Source organism: Oncorhynchus clarkii, chromosome 33, assembly GCF_045791955.1.
Source record: "Oncorhynchus clarkii lewisi isolate Uvic-CL-2024 chromosome 33, UVic_Ocla_1.0, whole genome shotgun sequence".
Taxonomy (NCBI): domain Eukaryota; kingdom Metazoa; phylum Chordata; class Actinopteri; order Salmoniformes; family Salmonidae; genus Oncorhynchus; species Oncorhynchus clarkii.
Window position 1 is genome coordinate 18609117 of NC_092179.1, and position 23057 is coordinate 18632173.

The 23057-nt window shown below is 44.1% G+C and overlaps 1 protein-coding gene across 1 annotated transcript in view; it reads left to right on the forward strand.

Moving 5' to 3' along the window:
- Positions 1-21020, forward strand: part of LOC139392610 (FYVE, RhoGEF and PH domain containing 6) — a 29657-nt gene extending 8637 nt beyond the window's left edge. Inside the window, exons 3-20 of the mRNA XM_071140700.1 lie at positions 2033-2150; positions 5824-5891; positions 6033-6063; positions 9406-9557; positions 9710-9866; positions 10075-10162; positions 16683-16733; positions 16838-16896; positions 16989-17060; positions 17154-17222; positions 17413-17496; positions 17583-17662; positions 17816-17918; positions 18146-18289; positions 18404-18506; positions 18670-18896; positions 19042-19190; positions 19373-21020. Coding sequence (XP_070996801.1) covers positions 2033-2150; positions 5824-5891; positions 6033-6063; positions 9406-9557; positions 9710-9866; positions 10075-10162; positions 16683-16733; positions 16838-16896; positions 16989-17060; positions 17154-17222; positions 17413-17496; positions 17583-17662; positions 17816-17918; positions 18146-18289; positions 18404-18506; positions 18670-18896; positions 19042-19190; positions 19373-19409 — 1792 coding nt within the window. The 3' untranslated portion in view covers positions 19410-21020. The remainder of the gene's footprint in view (positions 1-2032; positions 2151-5823; positions 5892-6032; positions 6064-9405; positions 9558-9709; positions 9867-10074; positions 10163-16682; positions 16734-16837; positions 16897-16988; positions 17061-17153; positions 17223-17412; positions 17497-17582; positions 17663-17815; positions 17919-18145; positions 18290-18403; positions 18507-18669; positions 18897-19041; positions 19191-19372) is intronic.
- The last annotated feature ends 2037 nt before the right edge of the window (positions 21021-23057 follow it).

The following is a 23057-nucleotide window of genomic DNA, read 5'->3' on the forward strand; positions in this document are numbered from 1 at the left end:
CTCGAGCAATTTACAGTAAATGTTTTGATTTTGAGCCTAGAACAATGCCATGGGTGTGTGTACTGTGTTTAGTGGTTTCTATTGTGTGTGTGTGTGTGTGTGTGTGTACTGTGTCACAGTGAGACAGAAAGTATTTTAGTATTTAGGCCAGTGTTTTTAGCACCGGTTGTGCTTGTGTGTGAGAGTTAGTTTTCACTTTGCAGTCTTGGTCCCACTTTGGTGCTAAACTATGCATTTAAATGGTGGTAAGACCATGTCAGGTACATTGTGTGTACTATACCCATTATTACATAGTACTTACAATGTAGACCAACATGCTGTGTTTGTGTGAGAGTTAGCATTAGCAGGCTGTGCTTGTACGAGTGTGAGAGTTAGCTTCAGTGTTAGCCCTCCAGGCTGTGAATAGAGCATTGATGCGCAACAGGTTGGGCCGTTTTCCTGTGGGTTATTTTCAGTGGCCAGGGCAGGAAATGTCTGAAAATCGCAGAAATGCCACACTGCACTCTGAACAGGGAAAACAAACTTCTAGCAACCACCAGCCTCTCTCTCTCCTTCTCCCTCCCTCCCACTCTCTGGCTCTCGCTTTCTCATCTCTTCTTGTTCCTCTCCCATATCTCTCCCGTTCCCTCTGTCTCTGCCATCTCTCTCCCATCTCTCTTTCAGTTTCTCGCTCTCTCTCCTATTCCCAGTAAACCGCTTTTCGATTGACTCAGCGTAATTTAATATTTTGCTACTGTATTGGACACAAAAATATTTGCGTGTGTGGATGGGTGAATGGACTGGACACGGTCCTTGCTAACAAGAGTCAGGCCTCCGAAACTCACTGTAATCACATCCTCATTCAAGTGTTCTTGTGTGTGTGTGTGTGTGTGTGTGTGTGTGTGTGTGTGTGTGTGTGTGTGTGTGTTTACCTCATATATCAAAAGGCAGTTGTGTGGGTGCAGTTGTGTGTGTGCAGTGCACGTGCATGCTCAGACCAGTATTTTGCTAAGCCACTCTGAGGCCATGAGATAAAGGCGGTCAGTCAGATTACAGGACAGGTAGAAAGACGGGCAGGTGAAGGGAAATATTAGACTCAAAAGAGTTCAGCAGTAAAGAGCAGTATGCAACAGTTCCACATATATCTAGCTGCCCAGATCTGGTACTCCAGTTGGATAATATTAGTGTTTATCGTTCACTGTGTGATTTTATGTGTTTCATCGTTTGAAAGATGCTTGCATTTGTGCGTGCTTGTGTGTGTGTGTGTGCGTGCGTGCTTGCATGCATGTGTGTATGTGTGTCGTGAATCTGTAGTGTTTCCCAAGCATCTGAGCCTGTTCCGTTTATGTAACTAGCCTCAGGCAGTAAACAAGAAGCACTCTGTGCCTGACCCAGTGTGCAGGAAGTCCTGTCTATGGAGGGAGAGAGGAAGAGAAAGAGAGAGTGAAAGAATGGGAGAAAAGAGAGAAAGATGGGGGGTAGGGAAGAGAAACAGGGTATAGAGGGAAAAAGGAGAGACAAGAGGAGGGGGAAAGAAGTAGTCAAAATAAAGTAGTCAAAATAAAGAGAGTGACAGTATCTTATGAGTCCTCCAGATTAGAAAGTAGATAGTACTTTGGGTTTGTTTGGTTCGAAATCCAGCGGTGATAATATCTCCTGGAAAGGCTGTGAAGCCAAGATGAAAACATTAGTGGCACAAACACATGTTGCTACTTGTGCCACTCAGCAGACAGACCTGTATCAGCTGACTGAAGAGCAGACTGGTGCCCTGCTGCCAGCAGACAGGCTGTCTGTGGAGTCTTCATGGAAACTATGTTTACCTGAGTACAGCTGTGGACAAAGTATTGACATCCGTGTTTCAGGCTGGTGATCATCTGAGTCCCATGGCTATAGAGACATTGTGCCCATTACTGTTTCCATAAAACGTTCAAAAGGCCATTCAGAAGTGTGTGTACGTGGTATGCTTGCATGGATATACTGTATGTGTAAGTGCACACACACTCTGGCTGATAACCATGAGGATAATACGGTGACCTTCCTGTTTTGCCTGCAGAGGCTGGCATGGATTGGACGATGCTCACTCTGAGGAGGAAGTCCACAGCTCTGACGAGGATGACAACAGCTCCACCTCCAGCAAGGAGCACCTGGAGCTATCAGAAGAAGACAGACAGGTAGCTATCTTTAATACACACACACATCCTTATGGGGTTGTTATTAACTGGGGATGGTCACACAATCTGCAACACTGGCTCAGGAGGACACGCTGGTACGCACACACACCCAGATAGACAGTGGATGTGGCGGCCTTGTCAATAAGGTTACGGTAGGGCTCTTTAGATGTGTTTGCTCTGGTAGGTCCTATGGCCATGCAGTGAGGCGTGAGTGATAACAGAGGGGATCTTACTGAGCCAGAGTAATGACAGTGATGACAGGTGGTATAACAGGAAGGATATTGGCAGGCATAACACGAGTGATAAGGACACCATCGGACAGGCGTCATGGAGCCAAAATGGGTGCTGGGCACAGGGCTCTATGAAGGAAAGAAAGGCAGGCGGGGATATCACACTGCCTGCGTGTGATGGAACTGGGGTCTCGGGGGTCAGACATAGAGGGTTTATCGGGCAGGAATAACTCTGAAACTCCTGTCTGACCCTATGCATGATACTCTGAAGCAGCGTTTCTTAAAGTATGGGGTCGCGTACCTGTCAATTGTGGGTCGCGACCTATTGCATTAATTACTGGAATTGATTTGGCCATGTTCAACTGCTCTCTCGGTTCAGTGCGCTCTCTGCTCAGTTTGGCAGCTGCGCGAGTGGGAGAGGTAGAGGGGGATGCCCGTGTACTTTGCAGTTTACCGGATCTTTTTTCTGCAGTTTTCTTGAAGCCACATGTTCTGACTGAGCTCAATCGTCATGAAATGGACTCATGCTAGCCACATGTTCTGACTGAGCTCAATCGTCATGAAATGGACTCATGCTAGCCACATGTTCTGACTGAGCGCAATCGTCATGAAATGGACTCATGCTAGCCACATGTTCTGACTGAGCTCAATCGTCATGAAATGGACTCATGCTAGCCACATGTTCTGACTGAGCTCAATCGTCCTGAAATGGACTCATGCTAGCCACATGTTCTGACTGAGCTCAATCGTCATGAACTGGACTCATGCTAGCCACATGTTCTGACTGAGCTCAATCGTCATGAAATGGACTCATGCTAGCCACATGTTCTGACTGAGCTCAATCGTCATGAACTGGACTCATGCTAGCCACATGTTCTGACTGAGCTCAATCGTCATGAAATGGACTCATGCTAGCCACATGTTCTGACTGAGCTCAATCGTCATGAAATGGACTCATGCTAGCCACATGTTCTGACTGAGCTCAATCGTCATGAACTGGACTCATGCTAGCCACATGTTCTGACTGAGCTCAATCGTCATGAAATGGACTCATGCTAGCCACATGTTCTGACTGAGCTCAATCGTCATGAAATGGACTCATGCTAGCCACATGTTCTGACTGAGCTCAATCGTCATGAAATGGACTCATGCTAGCCACATGTTCTGACTGAGCTCAATCGTCATGAAATGGACTCATGCTAGCCACATGTTCTGACTGAGCTCAATCGTCCTGAAATGGACTCATGCTAGCCACATGTTCTGACTGAGCTCAATCGTCATGAAATGGACTCATGCTAGCCACATGTTCTGACTGAGCTCAATCGTCATGAAATGGACTCATGCTAGCCACATGTTCTGACTGAGCTCAATCGTCATGAAATGGACTCATGCTAGCCACATGTTCTGACTGAGCTCAATCGTCATGAAATGGACTCATGCTAGCCACATGTTCTGACTGAGCTCAATCGTCATGAACTGGACTCATGCTAGCCACATGTTCTGACTGAGCTCAATCGTCATGAAATGGACTCATGCTAGCCACATGTTCTGACTGAGCTCAATCGTCATGAAATGGACTCATGCTAGCCACATGTTCTGACTGAGCTCAATCGTCATGAAACGCATATACAGCGATGACTTTGTCTCTTTCATACAAACTTTAAGAAATAACGAGGAGCACGCACACTGTGTTTTGTGTGGGGAAGTGTTTAGTAATGAGCCTCACAAAACTCACAAATGAATCAAATGACACGTCCTGACCAAACATCCACAGTATGACGGTAAACCCAGGGAGTTCTTTCAGAACAGAGCAGAATGCTTCAGGAAACAGTGCTTCGACAGTGGAAAAGCAAGTCAACTAACAAGGCATTGTTGTCATTTAATAACAGGTGATAATAAGCAGAAATAAGGGAGTACTATCTCTCATAGTAGTATATGTGAATTTATCTTTCAAACAATCCCCTGGCCTTGTAACGTTAACCAGCTAGTAGCTAATGTTAGCCAAAGCCTGCTAACTAGCTACTGAGAGTGCAACCCTAAGAAACAGTACAGATGAAGATGAAAAATGCAGGCCTACTGTACATTTTACTGTAGAAATGATTGTTGAAAACAAGTCTAGGTTGGAACTGTTGCTGTTACAAGTAATACTTTGTATTCTGAACTGGAATAAACTGTTTGAAGAAAGATTATTTTTGGGGGGCAAACACTCACAGTTCTGGGTTGCTCATCTGCAGCAGGAAGCGGTCTCCTGCCTGACTGAGAAAGCAGTAGATGTTCAGACCCAGTTTGGCACTACATACCTATGCAAGTCAGGGTTCTCAAGTACAGACACAGTGTTAATGCTGAGCATGACTTCAGTGTTGCACTGTCTAAAGCAGAGTCCAGAATAGACCTGCTTGTTGAAAACTTCAACCAGCCACACACCTCTCATTAGGACTGTGTGAGTGTATTTTCTGGTCTACATCTGTGTGATGTGATCAATCAGTTTATTCCAGTTCAGAATAAAAATATATGCATTTTTAACAGCAGCAGTTTCAACCTAGACTCTCTATCAACAATAATTTATACAGTAAGATGTACAGTAGGCTTGATTTTAAAAAAAATCTGTACTGTTGCGGAGGTTTGCACGATCAAAAAGCCTGTGTGTGTGTGTTCTGTTATACATCTGTGTGATGTGATCAATCTGTTTATTCCAGTTCAGAATCCAATAATTTATTGTATTTTAACCACAATAGTTCCAACCTAGACAGATATGTAAGAGTGTTTTTAATGGGGAAAAATAAACATGAAAATATTTATGGGTATTGTTATTTGTTATGGTCTATATTGCATTTTTCTTTGGCATAAGGGCAATGAAATGTACCGATATTTACGTATAGTTGCATATTTTCCTAAGCTTGGGTCCCAGGAAAACACTGGGTCCCAGGCTGAAAAAGTTTAAGAACCCCTGCTCTAAAATCCTGTGTTTGTAACAGACAAAAACACGAGCACACACACACACACACACACACACACACACACACACACACACAATTAGGAGCAGGAGGCCCCTTCAGTCACGCAAGGGCAAGGCCACTGTCCAAATTAAGACCACCCCATTTCCAGCCCAGGCCACTCACTATCAGACTGAAAGGGGGAGAGAGAGTGAGGGAGGGAGAGTGCAGAGGGGAGAGAAGAAAGCTGACGTGGATAGAGAGTAGTGAGGGAAAGAGACGTGTGAAACGGCACCTCTGCTTTCGGACATAATCTTTGTTGAGTGGACAGATTATTGTGCCTATGCATACTATAGCAGGACAGTCAGATGGTGGGCTGCAGTGACCTTGTAAGTGAACGTATGTCTGTTCCGTTTAGAATATGGTTAGCTAGCTTTTTACACTACATGGACTGAATGCTGTGCTTTTCTCTGTCTGTCTGTCTGTCTGTCTTTCTGTCTGTCGTTCCAGCAGGAGGATGAGGTGAAGAGGAAAAAGGTGGTGCATATCGCCCAGGAGATCATGAGCTCTGAGAAAGTGTGAGTACCCGAGACACACACACACACACGCAATCAATGACTTTATCATGAGAATATACCACAGAATCTTTCCTTTTTTTTTGCGCTGGCTGTCTTTTTTTGTCATATATAATGTTTTACACCCATCTCCTCTCCCTTCAGGTTTGTGGACGTCCTGAAGCTTCTTCACATAGTAAGTATCACTTAAGCCTCTGGGCTTTTGATGAGCACCATATCTGCATGTTATCTGTGTGTTCAATGGTGTTACTCAGCAAGCCTTCGACTAGCTGAGCCGTGTTGCCTTTCTCCCCAGCCCCTGAGGCAGTTGTCTCTGGTAGAACTGTTGTTGTTGTTGTTCCTGTTACACTTAGCAGGATCAGTGATAAACACTTAGACTCACATTTTCTAAATCATAAAGGAAGCTAAGGAGTCAAGCATGTGTTGCTAGTTTCAACTTTCAAGTGGTGGCTTTATAGAGTGGAAACATAGGCTAGAGTTGTTTCATTATATTTAACTACCGGCTAGCTAGCTCACTGCTCCTGCCTGGTGGGTGGAATAACGTCCATGCTCTGTGCCTGTTTGGGTGAAAAGTGGAGCATGTAACCGTGACGACAGAGCTGGGTGCTTTGATGTTGGTCTCAGGGGGAGGTGACAGGTGTGTGTGGGATCTCTGATGAGTGTTGTTAACTCACGGTGGTAGTGTTGTGGTGATTACTGTACTGGTCTGGTCTACTGGGCAGGGCTGGGCTATGTCAGGCTGAGGTGGTCAACTGTACCAGCCAGGTCAAACTGTCCTGGGCTCTTAAAAAGAATTTGATTTTGCAGCGGAGAATTGACTGTGTGTTGGATTTCAATATTTTATTTATTTAAAGGAAAAATGCTTTAAATGCTTTAATCCAGAACAAGGCAGTTAACCCACTGTTCCTAGGCCGTCATTGAAAATAAGCATTTGTTCCTTAACTGACTTGCCTAGTTAAATAAAGGTCAAATAAAAAAATAAACATTTGTCTCGCATAGCCTTGTCTCTAAAATCTCTCTAAACCCACAATTTGTCTAAGACGGCCACAGGGTCGACATTAGATTTCCTCTTGGGAGTGGCTTTCAGACTGCCCGAAAGGGGAATTGCAGGTACACACACACACACACACACACACACACACACACACACACACACACACACACTGCCTTAAACAGGACCCACTATGGGACTAATTTTGAATATGGGGCATGAGAGAGACGGAGATGGAAAGAGAGATGAAAGAGGGGGAGAGGGAGACTTAAAGAAAGAGGTCAAATCACATTCTTCAGTCTCCATGGCTGCCCCTGGCCACAGAACAGCTGCTTCCTGCAGTGAGTGAGTGGGTGGAAGACCCCCAGACATAGAAATGCCTCGGCTAATCCTGTGTGTGTGTGTGTGTGTGTGTGTGTGTGTGTGTGTGTGTGTTTTGGTTTCACACTTAAGACCTCCCTTATACCCTATAGGATGGTTCTCATTTGATATGTTGTGTACAATAATGTGTTGCATTATATTTTGACTTGACTTTTGACATGTTTTCTAGAGATACAGTTGAAGTCGGAAGTTTACATACACCTTAGCCAAATACAGTTAAACTCAGTTTTTCACAATTCCTGACATTTAATCCTAGTAAAAATTCCCTGTCTTAGGTCAGTTAGTCTCACCACTTTATTTTAAGAATGTGAAATGTCAGAATAATAGTAGAGATAATGATTTGTTTCAGCTTTTATTTCTTTCATCACATTCCCAGTGGGTCAGAAGTTTACATACACTCAGTTAGTATTTGGTAGCATTGCCTTTAAATTGTTTAACTTTAGTCAAACGTTTCGGGTAGCCTTCCACAAGCTTCCCACAATAAGTTGGGTGAATTTTGGCCCATTCCTCCTGACAGAGCTGGTGTAACTGAGTCAGTTTTGTAGGCCTCCTTGCACGTTTTTCCAGTTCCGCCCACAAATTTTCTATAGGATTGAGGTCAGGGCTTTGTGATGGCCACTCCGATACTTTGACTTTGTTGTCCTTAAGCCATTTTGCCACAACTTTGGAAGTATGCTTGGGGTCATTGTCCATTTGGAAGACCTATTTGCGACCAAGCTTTAACTTCCTGACTGAAGTCTTGAGATGTTGCTTCAATGTAACCACATCATTTTCCAACCTCATGATGCCATCCAGTTTATGAAGTGCACCAGTCCCTCCAGCAGCAAAGCACCCCCACAACATGATGCTGCCATCCCCGGGCTTCACAGTTGGGATGGGGTTCTTCAGCTTGCAAGCCTTCCCCTTTTTCCTCCAAACATAATGATGGTCAGTATGGCCAAACATTTATATTTTTGTTTCATCAGACCAGAGGACATTTCTCCCAAAATTACGATCTTTGTCCCCATGTGCAGTTGCAAACCGTAGTCGTCTTTTTTATGGCGTTTTGGAGCAGTGGCTTCTTACTTGCTGAGCAGCCTTTCAGGTTATGTCAATATAGGACTCGTTGTATTGTGGATATAGATACTTTTGTACCGGTTTCCTCCAGAATCTTCACAAGGTCCTTTGCTGTTGTTCTGGGTTTGATTTGCACTTTTCGCACCAAAGTACGTTCATCTCTAGGAGATGGAACTAGTTTCCTTCCTGAGCGGTATGACGGCTGCTTAGTCCCTTGGTGTTTGTACAGATGAACGTGGTACCTTCAGGCGTTTGGAAATTGCTCCCAAGGATGAACCAGACTTGTGGAGGTTTACACATTTTTTTCTAAGGTCTTGGCTGATTTCTTTTGATTTTCCCATGATGTCAAGCAAAGAGGCACTGAGTTTGAAGGTAGGCCTTGAAATACATCCACAGGTACACCTCCAATTGACTCAAATGATGTCAATTAGCCTATCAGAATCTTCTAAAGCCATGACATTATTTTCTGGTATTAACCAAGCTGTTTAAAGGCACAGTCAACTTAGTGTATGTAAACTTCTGACCCACTGGAATTGTGATGCAGTGAATTATAAGTGAAATAATCTGTCTGTAAACAATTGTTGGAAAAATTACTTGTCATGCACAAAGTAGATGTCCTAACCGACTTGACAAAACTATAATTTGTTAACAAGAAATTTGTTGTGTGGTTGAAAAACAAGTTTTAATGACTCCAACCTAACTGTATGTACACTTCCGACTTCAACTCTACATGTTTCGGTCCTTCACACTGCAGCTGTGTGTGTTTTATTGTGGGTGTGGGGCTGTGGTTGTGTGACAGTGTTCACCAGGACATTGGGACCATGCCCTGGTTGTCTCACCACTTCCTTCCACCTGGATGTGTGTGTTGGCTCACTGGGCAGTGTGAGAGTGCTGACTCAGTTGTGTGTGTGTATGATGCAGAGGGACGCATGTTTATGAGGTGATAACCAGGTGTTCCTGTGCTGTACTGTGTAACGTCTCTCTGCCCTGCAGCTGTGTGTTTGTGTTAATTAGTCTCCCACCACTCTGTTGTCGCTGTGTCAGTTCCCTTCATTCGTCTGTCGACATTAACCCCCTCGCTCCCTGCAGGATTTCCGGGACGCAGTTGCCAAGGCGACGCGTCAGAACGGCAAGCCGGTGGTTGAAGAGCGTATTCTAACCCAGATCCTCTACTACCTGCCTCAACTATACCAGCTCAACCGAGACCTGCTCCGGGAGCTAGAGGAGAGAGTGGCCCACTGGTACGCACCCTCACCATCATTATCAGCACCAGAGATACAAACCTCAACTGACCATGCCAAGCTGTGGACTGCTGAACTCAGACCACAATGACCATCTCCCTCCCTCCGCCTCTCTTCTCCCTGCCCCTCTCACCTCTCTCTCTGCTGTGTAGGGGGGACCACCAGAGGCTGGCAGACATCTTTGTTCAGAAGGGGCCGTACCTGAAGATGTACTCCACCTACATCCGTCAGTTTGACAACAACGTGGCTATGCTGGATGAACAGTGTAGGAAAAACCCTGGCTTCGCCGCTGTGGTCCGGGAGTTTGAGGTAAACAGCTGTGTGTGTGTGTGTCATAGGAAGATCCTATCCGCATAGTTGATGATAGAGTGGTAAAATACGTGGGTGTTTAGATGTAACAAGCCAGACATAGTCTGAAGACTACACTGGCGCCAAGGACGTGGAGCTAGATTTGAGTATGTATACTGCTAATACTGTATGCATATGTGTGTGACAATTCTCCTGTACTCTGTCCCAGATGAGTCCTAGATGTGCCAGCCTGGCTCTGAAACACTACCTGCTGAAACCTGTACAGAGAATCCCCCAGTATCAGCTTCTGCTCACAGGTACACACACATACACACAGATGGGGGGGGGGGTTTACTGGATATGCAGGGAGGGGGTGCTGTACTGAAGAGTCTATATCGGTCTGCTAATACAGGACTAGGAAAGGCCCAGTGCACTGTGATTTAATTTTTTTTACTTTATGTATTTGACTGTTTACCAACATTTGTAACTTGAGTCTGATAATTATCTGTACAAAACAGTTAGTATAATAATGATAATACTTCTGGAATATAAAAATACTTGCCTGATATACGTTTTCCAGTTTTTTAAAATACTTTGCAAATGCAACTTATTTCTATGTGAAAACTGAAATGGTCGATTCATTCCTTTTCTATTTTAGTAGACGTTCTTATCCAGAGCAACTTACAGTAGTGAGCTCATACATTTTCAATCGAACACGCAATCCTTGCAATGTAAGTGCCTTGCTCTACAAACTGAGCCACATCATCACCTCATCACAAACCACTTGATGTCTCAATGTACTCAATTACTGTATTGTCCATTGTTTTTCTTCATGCTGATAGAAAGTCTATAGGTACAAACCTAGATGACCAGCCTATGTACAATACAGTCATGTACATTTAGATTAAGTGGTTTGTAAGGATGGTAAATTAATACTGCATAGAAAGTGGTTGTTTTCCATATTATTTGATCAAGAAAACGTCAACTCACCAACATTACGACCAGGAATACGACTTTCCCGAAGCGGATCCTCTGTTTGGTCCACCACCCAGGACAATGGATCGGATCCCAGCCGGCGACCCAAAACAACGGCGCCGCAGAATGGTAGACGGGCACATCGCGCACCGCTCCCTAGTATACTACTCGCCAATGTCCAGTCTCTTGACAACAAGGTAGACAAAATTCGAGCAAGGGTTGCCTTCCAGGGAGACATCAGAGATTGTAACGTTCTTTGTTTCACTGAAACTTGGCTCACTCGGGATACGTTATCAGAGTCGGTACAGCCACCTGGCTTCTTCACGCATCGCACCGACAGAAACAAACATCTCTCTGGGGAGAAGAAGGGCGGGGGTGTATGCCTTATGATTAACGAGATGTGGTGTGATCATAACAACATACAGGAACTCGGAAGTCCTTTTGTTCACCTCACCTACAATTCCTCACAATCAAATGCCGACCGCATTATCTACCAAGAGAATTCTCTTCGGTCATAATCACAGTCGTGTTTATCCCACCCCAGGCAGACACATCGACGGCCCTGAAAGAACTTAATTTGACTCTATGTAAACTGGAAACCACATATCCTGAGGCTGCATTTATTGTAGCTGGGGATTTTAACAAGGCTAATCTGAAAACAAGACTCCCTAAATGTTATCAGCATATTGAATGTGCGACCCGGGCTGGTAAAACCCTGGATCATTGTTATTCTAACTTCCGCGACGCATATAAAGCCCTCCCCCGCACTCTTTTCGGAAAATCTGACCACGACTCCATTTTGTTGCTCCCCGCCTATAGACAGAAACAAAAGCAGAAAGTCTCAGGTCTGTTCAACGCTGGTCCGACCAAACGGATTCCACGCTTCAAGATTGCTACGATCACGTGGACTGGGATATGTTCCACATAGCGTTGGACAATAACATTGATGAATAAGCTGATTCGGTGAGCGAGTTTATTAGCAAGTGCATTGGTGATGTTGTACCAACAGCGTCTACTATTAAAACATTCCCCAACCAGAAACCTTGGATTGATGGCAGCATTCGCGCAAAACTGAACGTGTTAACCACTGCTTTTAATCAGGGAAAGGTGATCGGAAAACACGACCGAATACAAACAATGTAGCTATTCCCTCCGCAAGGCAATCAAACAAGCTAAGTGTCAGTATAGAGACAAGGTACAGTCGTGGCCAAAAGCTTTCGAGAATGACGCAAATATTAATTTCCACAAAGTTTGCTGCTCAGTGTCTTTAGATTGTTTTGTCAGATGTTACTGTGGAATACTGAAGTATAATTGCAAGCATTTCATAAGTGTCAAAGGCTTTTATTGACAATTACATGAAGTTGATGCAAAGAGTCAATATTTGGGGAGTTTCCTGGACATGGACCCAAAATATAGAGTTTGTCAGAATTTGTGGGTTTTTGTTTGTCCACCCGCCTCTTGAGGATTGATCACAAGTTCTCAATGGGATTAAGGTCTGGGGAGTTTCCTGGCCATGGACCCAAAATATCGATGTTTTGTTCCCCGAGCCACTTAGTTATCACTTTTGCCTTATGGCAAGGTGCTCCATCATGCTGGAAAAGGCATTGTTCGTCACCAAACTGTTCCTGGATGGTTGGGAGAAGATCTGGGGGATTCTCTCTCGGAGGATGTGTTGGTGCCATTCTTTATTCATGGCTGTGTTCTTAGGCAAAATTGTGAGTGAGCCCACTCCTTTGGCTGAGAAGCAACCCCACACATGAATGATCTCAGGATGCTTTACTGTTGGCATGACATAGGACTGATGGTAGCGCTCACCTTGTCTTCTCTGGACAAGCTTTTTTCCGGGTTCCCCAAACAATCGGAAAGGGGATTCATCAGAGAAAATGACTTTACCCCAGTCCTCAGCAGTCCAATCCCTGTACATTTTGCAGAATATAAGTCTGTCCCTGATGTTATTCAGTGGCTTCTTTGCTGCACTTCTTGACACCAGGTCATCCTCCAAAAGTCTTCGCCTCACTGTGCATGCAGATGCACTCACACCTGCCTGCTGCCATTCCTGAGCAAGCTCTGTACTGGTGGTGCCCCGATCCCGCAGCTGAATCAACTTAAGGAGATGGTCCTTGCGCTTGGTGGACTTTCTTGGGCGCCCTGAAGCCTTCTTCACAACAATTGAACCGCTCTCCTTGAAGTTCTTGATGATCCGATAAATCGTTTATTTAGGTGCAATCTTACTGGCAGCAATATCCTTGCCTGTTAAGCCCTTTTTGTGCAAAGCAATGATGACGGCACGTGTTTCCTTGCAGGTAACCATGGTTGACAGAGGAAGAAAAATTATTCCAAGCACCAGCCTCCTTTTGAAGCTTCCAGTCTGTTATTCAAACTCAATCAGCATGACAGAGTGATCTCCAACCTTGTCCTCGTCAACACCCACACCTGTGTTAACAAGAGAATCACTGACATGCTGCCAGCTGGTCCTTTTGTGGCAGGGCTGAAATTCAGTGGAAATGTTTTTGGGGGGATTCAGTTCATTTGCATGGCAAGGAGGGACTTTGCAATTAACTGCAATTCATCTGATCACTCTTCATAACATTCTTGAGTATATGCAAATTGCCATCATACAAACTGTGGCAGCAGATTTTGTGAAAATTTATATTTGTGTCATTCTCAAAACTTTTGGCCACGACTGTAGAGTCGCAATTCAACGGCTCAGACACGAGAGGTATGTGGAAGGGCCTACAGTCAATCACAGACTACAAAAGGAAAACCAGCCCCGTCGCGGACCACGGTGTCTTTCTCCCAGGCAAACAAAACAATTTCTTGGCTCGCTTTGACGACAACACATTGCCACTGACATGGCCCGCTACCAAAACCTGCGGGCTCTCCTTCACTGCAGCCAACGTGAGTAAAACATTTAAACGTGTTTAAACGTGTTAACCCTCGCACGGCTGCCGGCCCAGACGGCATACCCGGCTGCGTCCTCAGAGCAGGCGAAGACCAGCTGGCTGGTGTGTTTACGGACATATTTAATCAATCCTTATCCCAGTCTGCTGTTCCCACATGCTTCAAGAGGGCCACCATTGTTCCTGTTCCCAAGAAAGCGAAGGTAACTGAGCTAAATGATTATCGCCCCGTAGCACTCACTTCCGTCATCATGAAGTGCTTTGAGAGACTAGTCAAGGACCATATCACCTCCACCCTAACTGACACCCTAGACCCACTCCAATTTGCTTACCGCCCCAATAGGTCCACAGACAACGCAATTGCAACCACACTACACACTGCCCTAACCCATCTGGACAAGTGGAATACCTATGTAAGAATGCTGTTCATCGACTACAGCTCAGCATTTAACTCCATAGTACCCTCCAAACTCAGACCCTGGGTCTCGACCCCACCCTGTGCAACTGGGTCCTGGACTTCCTGACGGGCCACCCCCAGGTGTTGAGGGTAGGTAACATCTCCACCCTGCTGATCCTCAACACTGGGGCCCCACAAGGGTGCGTTCTCAGCCCTCTCCTGTACTCCCTCTTCACCCATGACTGTGTGGCCATGCACGCCTCAAACTCAATCATCAAGTTTGCAGACGACACTACAGTGGTAGGCTTGATTACCAACAACGACGAGACGGCCTACAGGGAGGAGGTGAGGGACCTCGGAGTGTGATGTCAGGACAATAACCTCACAGTCAATGTCAACAAAACAAAGGAGATGATCGTGGACTTCAGGGAACAGCAGAGGCAGCAGCCCCCTATCCACATCAACGGGACAGTAGTGGAGAAGGTGGAAAGTTTTAAGTTCCTCGGCGTACGTATCACGGACAAACTGAAATGGTCCACCCACACAGACAGCGTGGTGAAGAAGGCGCAGCAGCGCCTCTTCAACCTCAGGAGGCTGAAGAAATTCAGCTTGTTACCTAAAACACTCACAAACTTTTACAGATGCACAATCGAGAGCATCCCGTCGGGCTGTATCACCGCCTGGTATGGCAACTGCTCCACCCATAACCGTAAGGCTCTCCACAGGGTAGTGAGGTCTGCACAACGCATCACCGGGGGCAAACTACCTGCCCACCAGGACACCTACACCACCCGATGTCACAGGAAGGCCATAAAGATCATCAAGGACAACAACCACCCGAGCCACTGCCTGTCCGCCCCGCTATCATCCAGAAGGCAAGGTCAGTACAGGTTCATCAAAGCGGGGACCGAGAGACTGAAAAACAGCTTCTATCTCAAGGCCATCAGACTGTTAAACAGCCATCACTAACATTGAGTAGCTGCTGCCAACATACAGAATCATCTCTAGCCACTGTAATAATGAAAAAATGTATGTAATTAATGTATCACTAGCCACTTTAAACAATGCTACTTTATATAATGTTTACATACCCTACATTACTCATCTCATATGTATATACTGTACTCTGTACCATCTACTGCATCTTGCCTATGCCGTTCAGCCGTCGCTCTTTCATATATTTTTATGTACATATTCTTATTCATTCCTTTACACTTGTGTGTGTATAAGGTAGTTGTGAAATTGTTAGGTTAGATTACTTGTTAGATATTACTGCATGGTCGGAACTAGGAGCACAAGCATTACGCTACACTTGCATTAACATCTGCTAACCATGTGTATGTGACAAATAACATTTGATTTGATGTGGAGGTTTTGTGTCTTTACTCATGACTTTGCACCTTTAGATGGAAGTGTTTGAGGACAGGGTTTTGTTCTTTCTGGATTTCCTTAGAATGACTATAGCAGAGAAAGGGACAGGGTTTTGTTCTTTCTGGATTCCCTTAGAATGACTATCGCAGAGAAAGGGACAGGGTTTTGTTCTTTCTGGATTCCCTTAGAATGACTATAGCAGAGAAAGGGACAGGGTTTTGTTCTTTCTGGATTCCTTTAGAATGACTATAGCAGAGAAAGGGACAGGGTTTTGTTCTTTCTGGATTCCCTTAGAATGACTATAGCAGAGAAAGGGACAAGGTTTTGTTCTTTCTGGATTCCTTTAGAATGACTATAGCAGAGAAAGGGACAGGGTTTTGTTCTTTCTGGATTCCCTTAGAATGACTATCGCAGAGAAAGGGACAGGGTTTTGTTCTTTCTTGATTCCCTTAGAATGACTATCGCAGAGAAAGGGACAGGGTTTTGTTATTTCTGAATTCCCTTAGAATGACTATCGCAGAGAAAGGGACAGGGTTTTGTTCTTTCTGTATTCCCTTAGAATGACTATCGCAGAGAAAGGGACAGGGTTTTGTTCTTTCTGGATTCCTTTAGAATGACTATAGCAGAGAAAGGGACAGGGTTTTGTTCTTTCTGGATTCCCTTAGAATGACTATAGCAGAGAAAGGGACAGGGCAACAACTCTTGCAATTCCAACTATTGAATCTTGCAATATACTGTTCTTAATCAAATCAAATTATACAAGTTTTTCCCAAAGCAGAGTTTTTTTTGCACGTGCTACAGAGGTCTATATGTGTCCGCTAATACTAGTTGAGGCCCAGTGCACTACTTTTGTATTTATTTGTATTTTATTTTCAGGGGTGTTGCAGCACCCTCACTTTCCGCGGCTATGGTGCTGTTGCATCCCATGGAGCCCGCACTATTTAGTGCATCGCCACCTAATGGACACTGTGCACTACTTGCACTATTTAATGCATCGGCAGCACTCTGCCACCTAGTGGACACAGTGGACTACTTGCACTATTTAGTGCATCGACAGCACTCTGCCATCTAGTGGACACAGAGTGTAACAGCAGACACAGTTCTCCACATGTATAAACTGATTATGTAAAACATACTGTATATAGCATGATTTAGTGTGATCTGGGACTGATGTAACTCCCTGCTCTTCTACAGATTATCTGAAGAACCTTCCTGAGGACTCGTCTGACTACAAAGACACGCAGGGTGAGTGGAACAATGTTGATCAGGCTGTGTGTGACAATGTCCGGTGTGATGCCATTCTCTCTCACAGACACTCTTACTAAGAGTTAATCATGTTGACCTTACAGCTGCTCTGGGCATAGTGAAGGAGGTGGCCAACCATGCCAACGACATCATGAAACAAGGGGTGAGACGTCACACCATGTCCATCCTCATGAGAATTCGGCCAAAGGCATCCCATTGCATTTCCTCTGACCCCGGTCTGTCTTTATCTTTCAGGATAACTTTCAGAAGCTGATGCACATTCAGTACAGTCTGAACGGACAGCATGAGATTGTTCAGCCAGGCAGGGTGAGTGTCCAGCACTATGACACGCGCACACACACACACACACACACACACACACCTGTGATCTCATCTGTTGTGATCACTTCTTGTCCCCAGGTGTTTCTTAAGGAGGGCACTCTGATGAAGCTGTCCAGGAAGGTCATGCAGCCACGGATGTTCTTCCTGGTGAGTACTGACTGATGCCTCCGGGGTAGTGGAGGTCTCATTGTGATACCTGACCCGTTACTGTTACAGTTCTGCAGTTTATTTAGAGTCTGGCTTAGTTCACTTCCAGCACTGTCTGTAGACCAGAACATTACCCCCCAAGTATCTGTATGTTGATGTGGCGTGTGTATCTATCTGTCTCTCTCTCTAGTTCAATGACACTCTTCTGTACACCACTCCAGTTCAGTCTGGTCAGTATAAACTCAACAGCATGCTCTCTCTGGCGGGCATGAAGGTGAGTACAGGCAGGGCTGAACACACATTTACCCTTGACAAAAATCTTCTAAAGCCTCATCGAAAACATGTGTTTATTGTGTTCAGGTGAGTAAGCCCAGTCAGGAGGCGTATCAGAATGAACTGAACATTGAGAGTGTGGAGCGCTCCTTCATCCTGTCTGCCAGGTGAGTACCTGCTCACTGACACACCTGAACACCTGAAGGTGGCGCCTAACATTATGGACATTCTGATTAGTTACCCTTCTAATTGGTTGTGGGTACAGTTCCAATGGCTTTTGATTGGTTACAGAAGTTTCTGTTGTTGTTTCTGCCTGGCAGCTCGGCCACAGAGAGAGATGAGTGGCTGGCGGCCATCGCCACGGCGATAGACGACCACACCAGGAAGAAGATCACCTTCATCTCCAGCCGGAGTCAGGAGGAGGTGAGGCAGTGTGTGTGTCAGGAGGAGGTGAGGCAGTGTGTGTGTCAGGAGGAGGTGAGGCAGTGTGTGTGTGTTTCGTGAGTGAGCATGCACGTGCTTGTAGCATGTATAGTTCCAGCTCATTCGACTGACTGAATATGGGAACACTCAGATCCCACTGTTACCATCGTCAGTATAATTTTGCTACAATCCACTTGTTATGGCTATAACCGTCTCTCTCTGTGTAGGCTGATGGCGTGTGTGACAGTGGGGCCCCACTGGGTTCTAAGGCCCCTATCTGGATCCCAGACTTGAGGGCCACCATGTGTATGGTCTGTACCTGTGAGTTCACCCTCACCTGGAGACGCCACCACTGCCGAGCCTGCGGGAAGGTAAGTTTAGGACAAGGGCCCTAGTTTACAATGTTTCACTACTATACTCCATATGTGTGTGTTTGTGTGTGCGCGTGTGTGTAGTGGTTTTCTCACTCACTGTGTGTATTGCAGGTGGTGTGTCAGACGTGCTCGTCCAGTAAGTTCTATCTAGAGTACTTGAAGAACCAGCCGGCTCGTGTGTGTGACCACTGCTTCGTCAAGCTACAGGAGAACAGTATGCGTCTTTTACATGAATACATATGAAATATTAAAGTGTTTTGACTATTTCAAATATTAAAAATGGAATGAATTGAAGTCATGATTTAAACCCTGTGTTGTTTGTTATTGTGAATTCAGTATGTATGTCAGAGGGTGCTTTGTGTTCGTGTGTTTCCTAGGTGACCGTGTTGCTTCTGGGGCACTGTCTCCTACTGGCAGATCTGGGGGATTCTCTTTCTCCAGGAAACAGAAGAAGATCCCAGCTGCTCTCAAAGAGGTGTCTGCAAACACAGAGAACTCCTCCATGAGTGGCTACCTACAGAGGTCAAAGGGCAACAAGAAGCAATGGAAGAGGCTATGGTTCGTCATCAAGAACAAAGTCCTGTACACCTACGCCGCCAGCGAGGTAACACCTACGCCACTCTAGTCACAAACACATATTTGTGCATTGTGTGTGTGTGTGTGTGTGTGTGTGTGTGTGTGTGTGTGTGTGTGTGTGTGTGTGTGTGTGTGTGTGTGTGTGACATGTGTACCTCTCTCCCTCTCTCCAGGACGTAGCTGCTCTAGAGAGCCAGCCTCTGCTAGGCTTCTTCCTGCGGGAGGAGAAGTGTGGCCCTTTCCAGAAGCTGCAGTTTAAACTGTACCACAAAAACACCTTGTTCTATATCTTCAAGGCTGACGACATCCCCACTGCACAGAGGTAATGGAGTATTAGAGTATTCATCAATCAGGAGGGGACCACGCTGTAACAGATAACTCCGGAGCGTGGGAGGGTGAAAGCATTCATATAGTTATTTTATCAATATAATGTTTATTGATGAGTTTGTTTTTTCCCAGGTGCCAATATAATAAAGTTTGTTGTGTTTCTCAATTTTCTCTCAGGTGGATAGAGGCTTTCCAGGAGGCCATGATTCTTTAACACCTAAACCAGTCAGCTCATGTCCTTCCCCTGGAGCCAGTTGAAGGACACCTTTTGATCCTTGTCCTCTAGACACGTCAGGGGTCAGCAGCTCAGGAAGCACTCCCCACACCCGAGCCCTGATGAACCGGTCTGGCTGCTCACCAGGAGACCCCAGAGTCCCAGTGGTGTGAAGAGCAGACATCATTGTCTTTCTGGTGGAAATATGGACTTTGTGTCAGCTCTATATTACATTCATTGTAAATGTTGGGATCTGTTGAAAATGTGCCCTTGGTCATACCACCATGCTTCCAGTGGAGTTCTGAGGTTATGGGCGTGTTGAGCCTCATAGGCTGCATATCTATCTGTTCTGGATCTTAGATGGAATCGTTAGGTGTCACAGCTGTGGGTCAAAGGTCATGTCCTGAAGCGTGTGCGTGTGGAAGTGTTAACAGAATTGTTGTCTGTGGACAGCCTGCTACCTTATACAGGGGTTCCCACAGTCCACAAAAAGCCTTGAAAGTCATTGAAAATGATTTGATGTAAATTGCTATTGATTTACATTATCCCTGAAAAGTTAAAGGATTTTGTTTTTTTCTTTGGGAAATGTAACATATTGTAAGAAAAGTATCAACTCAAATATTGATGAATTATGGAAATTGGAATGGCGATTAGAGTATGAACCTTGCATGATGGGATGGATACCAGTTACAAAGAAGGGTGAGACGCAGTGCGTTCTCTCTGAGTAGGGAAGCTTCTCTAGTGCACTGCCAGTGGTTGGATTCAACTGTGAAAAAACAGGGTGCCACAGAGACACAGGAGATGAGCATTTTGCTCCTTAGACATATAGCAAAATTACAGGGGTCGGTTTATATTGTTATTCTCTGTTAGGCTTAACTCAGTACATCTACCACATGTATAATGCAGTATACTGGATAAAACTGGAAATGGCATAAGTGTCAATATTTTACTACACAACCTATAGAACAAATGCATTTTTAAAGCGTATTTGTTAGACTCAGAAGCGGTGGTTGGGTAATATGTAGAATTGGGAGAGTAAAATGTACTTTTTTTGTGTGTAAAAGTCGAGAGCTAATATTTATATAGAACTGTACATTTCTCAATGTCCATAATTATGTGATTTTAGAAATATGATTTATTTGATAACGGATACTATCTTTGTCACTTTTGTAATAAGTAGTAGCTACCTTTTGTATTGTATGCCATGATGGTTGTAAAAGCACGTGTTGTAACAATGCCTCACTAGTTTGTTTTAAACTGCCACAACAGACTTGTTGGATTCATTAGGAGGAATCTTTTAATCCAGGCCTCATTTGTATAATTTTTTTTTTATTGAATAATTTAAAGTGAACAGATTAGAAAATAATGTTTGTCTTTTGAGGTAGACATGGAATGGAGAATGAAATGTATCCCTTAGGAATTGCTCACTAGCAATAAAGCAACATCCAGACAGTGCCTTAAATATGCGCAATTATTTTGTAATGATATAGATACAGAAAACTGTATTTAATTATCTGGTGCATTGTTAATTATTCATTTGAATTAGGATATTCTATTATCACAGTGACTACTTTGGCCGGCACATCTGACATTAAACAGTGTAAATATCCATTATGTATTTAAATTGATTTTTTTTTTGAGTTTACATTTAGTACTTCAAATGTACTAATCAGGTTGCACTACTACACCATTGTGGCAGGTGGCCTTATGGGAAATGAAGTTTATAACACAGAAACATTAGGGATAATTCAAAACAGATAATATTTTATAGAGACTAAATGTCCCTCCACCCTTATACACAATCACTAGAGAGCCATCGTGTCTCATCTGTAAATAATATTTCTGCAGAACTGTCAGGCACCACTTTTTAATGAAACCTCTGAAAGTGACTTTGCATCATGACTCAATTTCATGCTTTGAGACATCAAGGGATGAGGGAGTTAGTAAATCTTCCCACCTTAGATTACTGTCACTGAGTTATTTTATTACATACTACTGATTGATGTGTAGGTGCAGGCATGTCTTTGTGGGTGTGGATCTTTGCATGTGTTTAAGTTTGACACTGATAAAGAAGTCTTCCTCGGCTGTCTTATTTCTGCTTTGAGCCCAGTGATCAAAGCGCTGTGTTGAGGAAGATAAGAGTATTTCAAAATATGACTCATATTTACTCCAACGCTCACTCTGTGGGTTTACTCTGCACTTATTCTTCCTTTGAATAAGATTGCTCTGCATATGTACAGTGCCTCCAGAGAGTATTCATACCCCTGACTTATTCCACATTTTGTTGTGTTGCAGCCTGAATTCAAAATAGATTAAATAGATTTTTTGGGGGGGCAGGGTATTGAAAATTAAATACAGAAATATCTCATTTACATGTGGATTCACACCCCTGAGTCAATACATATTAGAATCACCTTTGGCAGAAATTACAGCTGTGAGTCTTTCTGGGTAAGTCTCTTAAGAGCTTTGCACACCTAGATTGTACATTATTTGCACATTATTCTTTTAAAAATTCTACAAGCTCTGTCAAGTTGGTCATCGCAACACAGCCATTTTCAAGTCTTGGCATAGATTTTCAAGACGGTTTAAGTCAAAACTGTGACTCAGCCACCCAGGAACATTCAATGTCATATTGGTAAGCAACTTGTCTTTTAGGTTATTGTCCTGCTGAAAGGTGAATTTGTTTCTCAGTTTCTGTTGGAAAACAGACTGAACCAGGTTTTCCTCTAGGATTTTGCATGTGCTTAGCTCTATTCTATTTATTTTTATCCTAAAAAAAACTTCCTAGTCCTTGCCGATGACAAGTATACTCATAACATGTTCTAGCCACCATCATGCTTTAAACTATGAAGAGTGGTACTCAGTGATGTGTTGTGTTGGATTTTCCCCAAGCATAAGGCTTCGTATTCAGGACATAAAGTTAATTTATTTGCCACATTTTTTGCAGTTTTACTTTAGTGACTTGTTGCAAACAGGTTTTGTAATATTTTTATTCTGTACAGGCTTCCTGCTTTTCACTCTTTCATTTAGATTAGTATTGTGGAGTAACTACGATGGTGTTGATCCTTGCTCAGTTTTCTCCTATCACATCCATTAAACTCTTTAGCTGTTTAAAAGTCACCATCGGCCTTTTGATGAAATCCCTGAGCAGTATCCTTCCTCTCCGGCAACTGAGTTAGTAAGGACGCCTGTATCTTTTTAGTGACTGGGTGAATTGATAAACCATCCAAAGTGTAACGTTCAAATGGATATTCAATGTCTGTTGTTTTTTTTACCCATCTACCAATATGTGCCCTTCTTTGCGAGGCATTGGAAAACCTCCTTGGTCTTTGTGGTTAAATTTGTGTTTGAAATGCACTGCTAGACTGAGGGACCTTACAGATAATTGTATGTGTGGGGTACAGAGATGAGGTAGTCATTCAGAAATCATGTTAAACACTATTATTGCACACAGATTGAGTCCATGCATCTTATTATGTGACTTGTTAAACACAATTTTACTCCTGAACTCAGGCTTGGCATAACAAAGGGGTTGAATACTTATTGACTCAAGACATTTCAATTTGTAAAAATGTCTAAAAACAGAATTCCACATTGACATTGTGGTGTATTGCGTGTAGGCCAGTGACACAACATCTGTAAAACAAC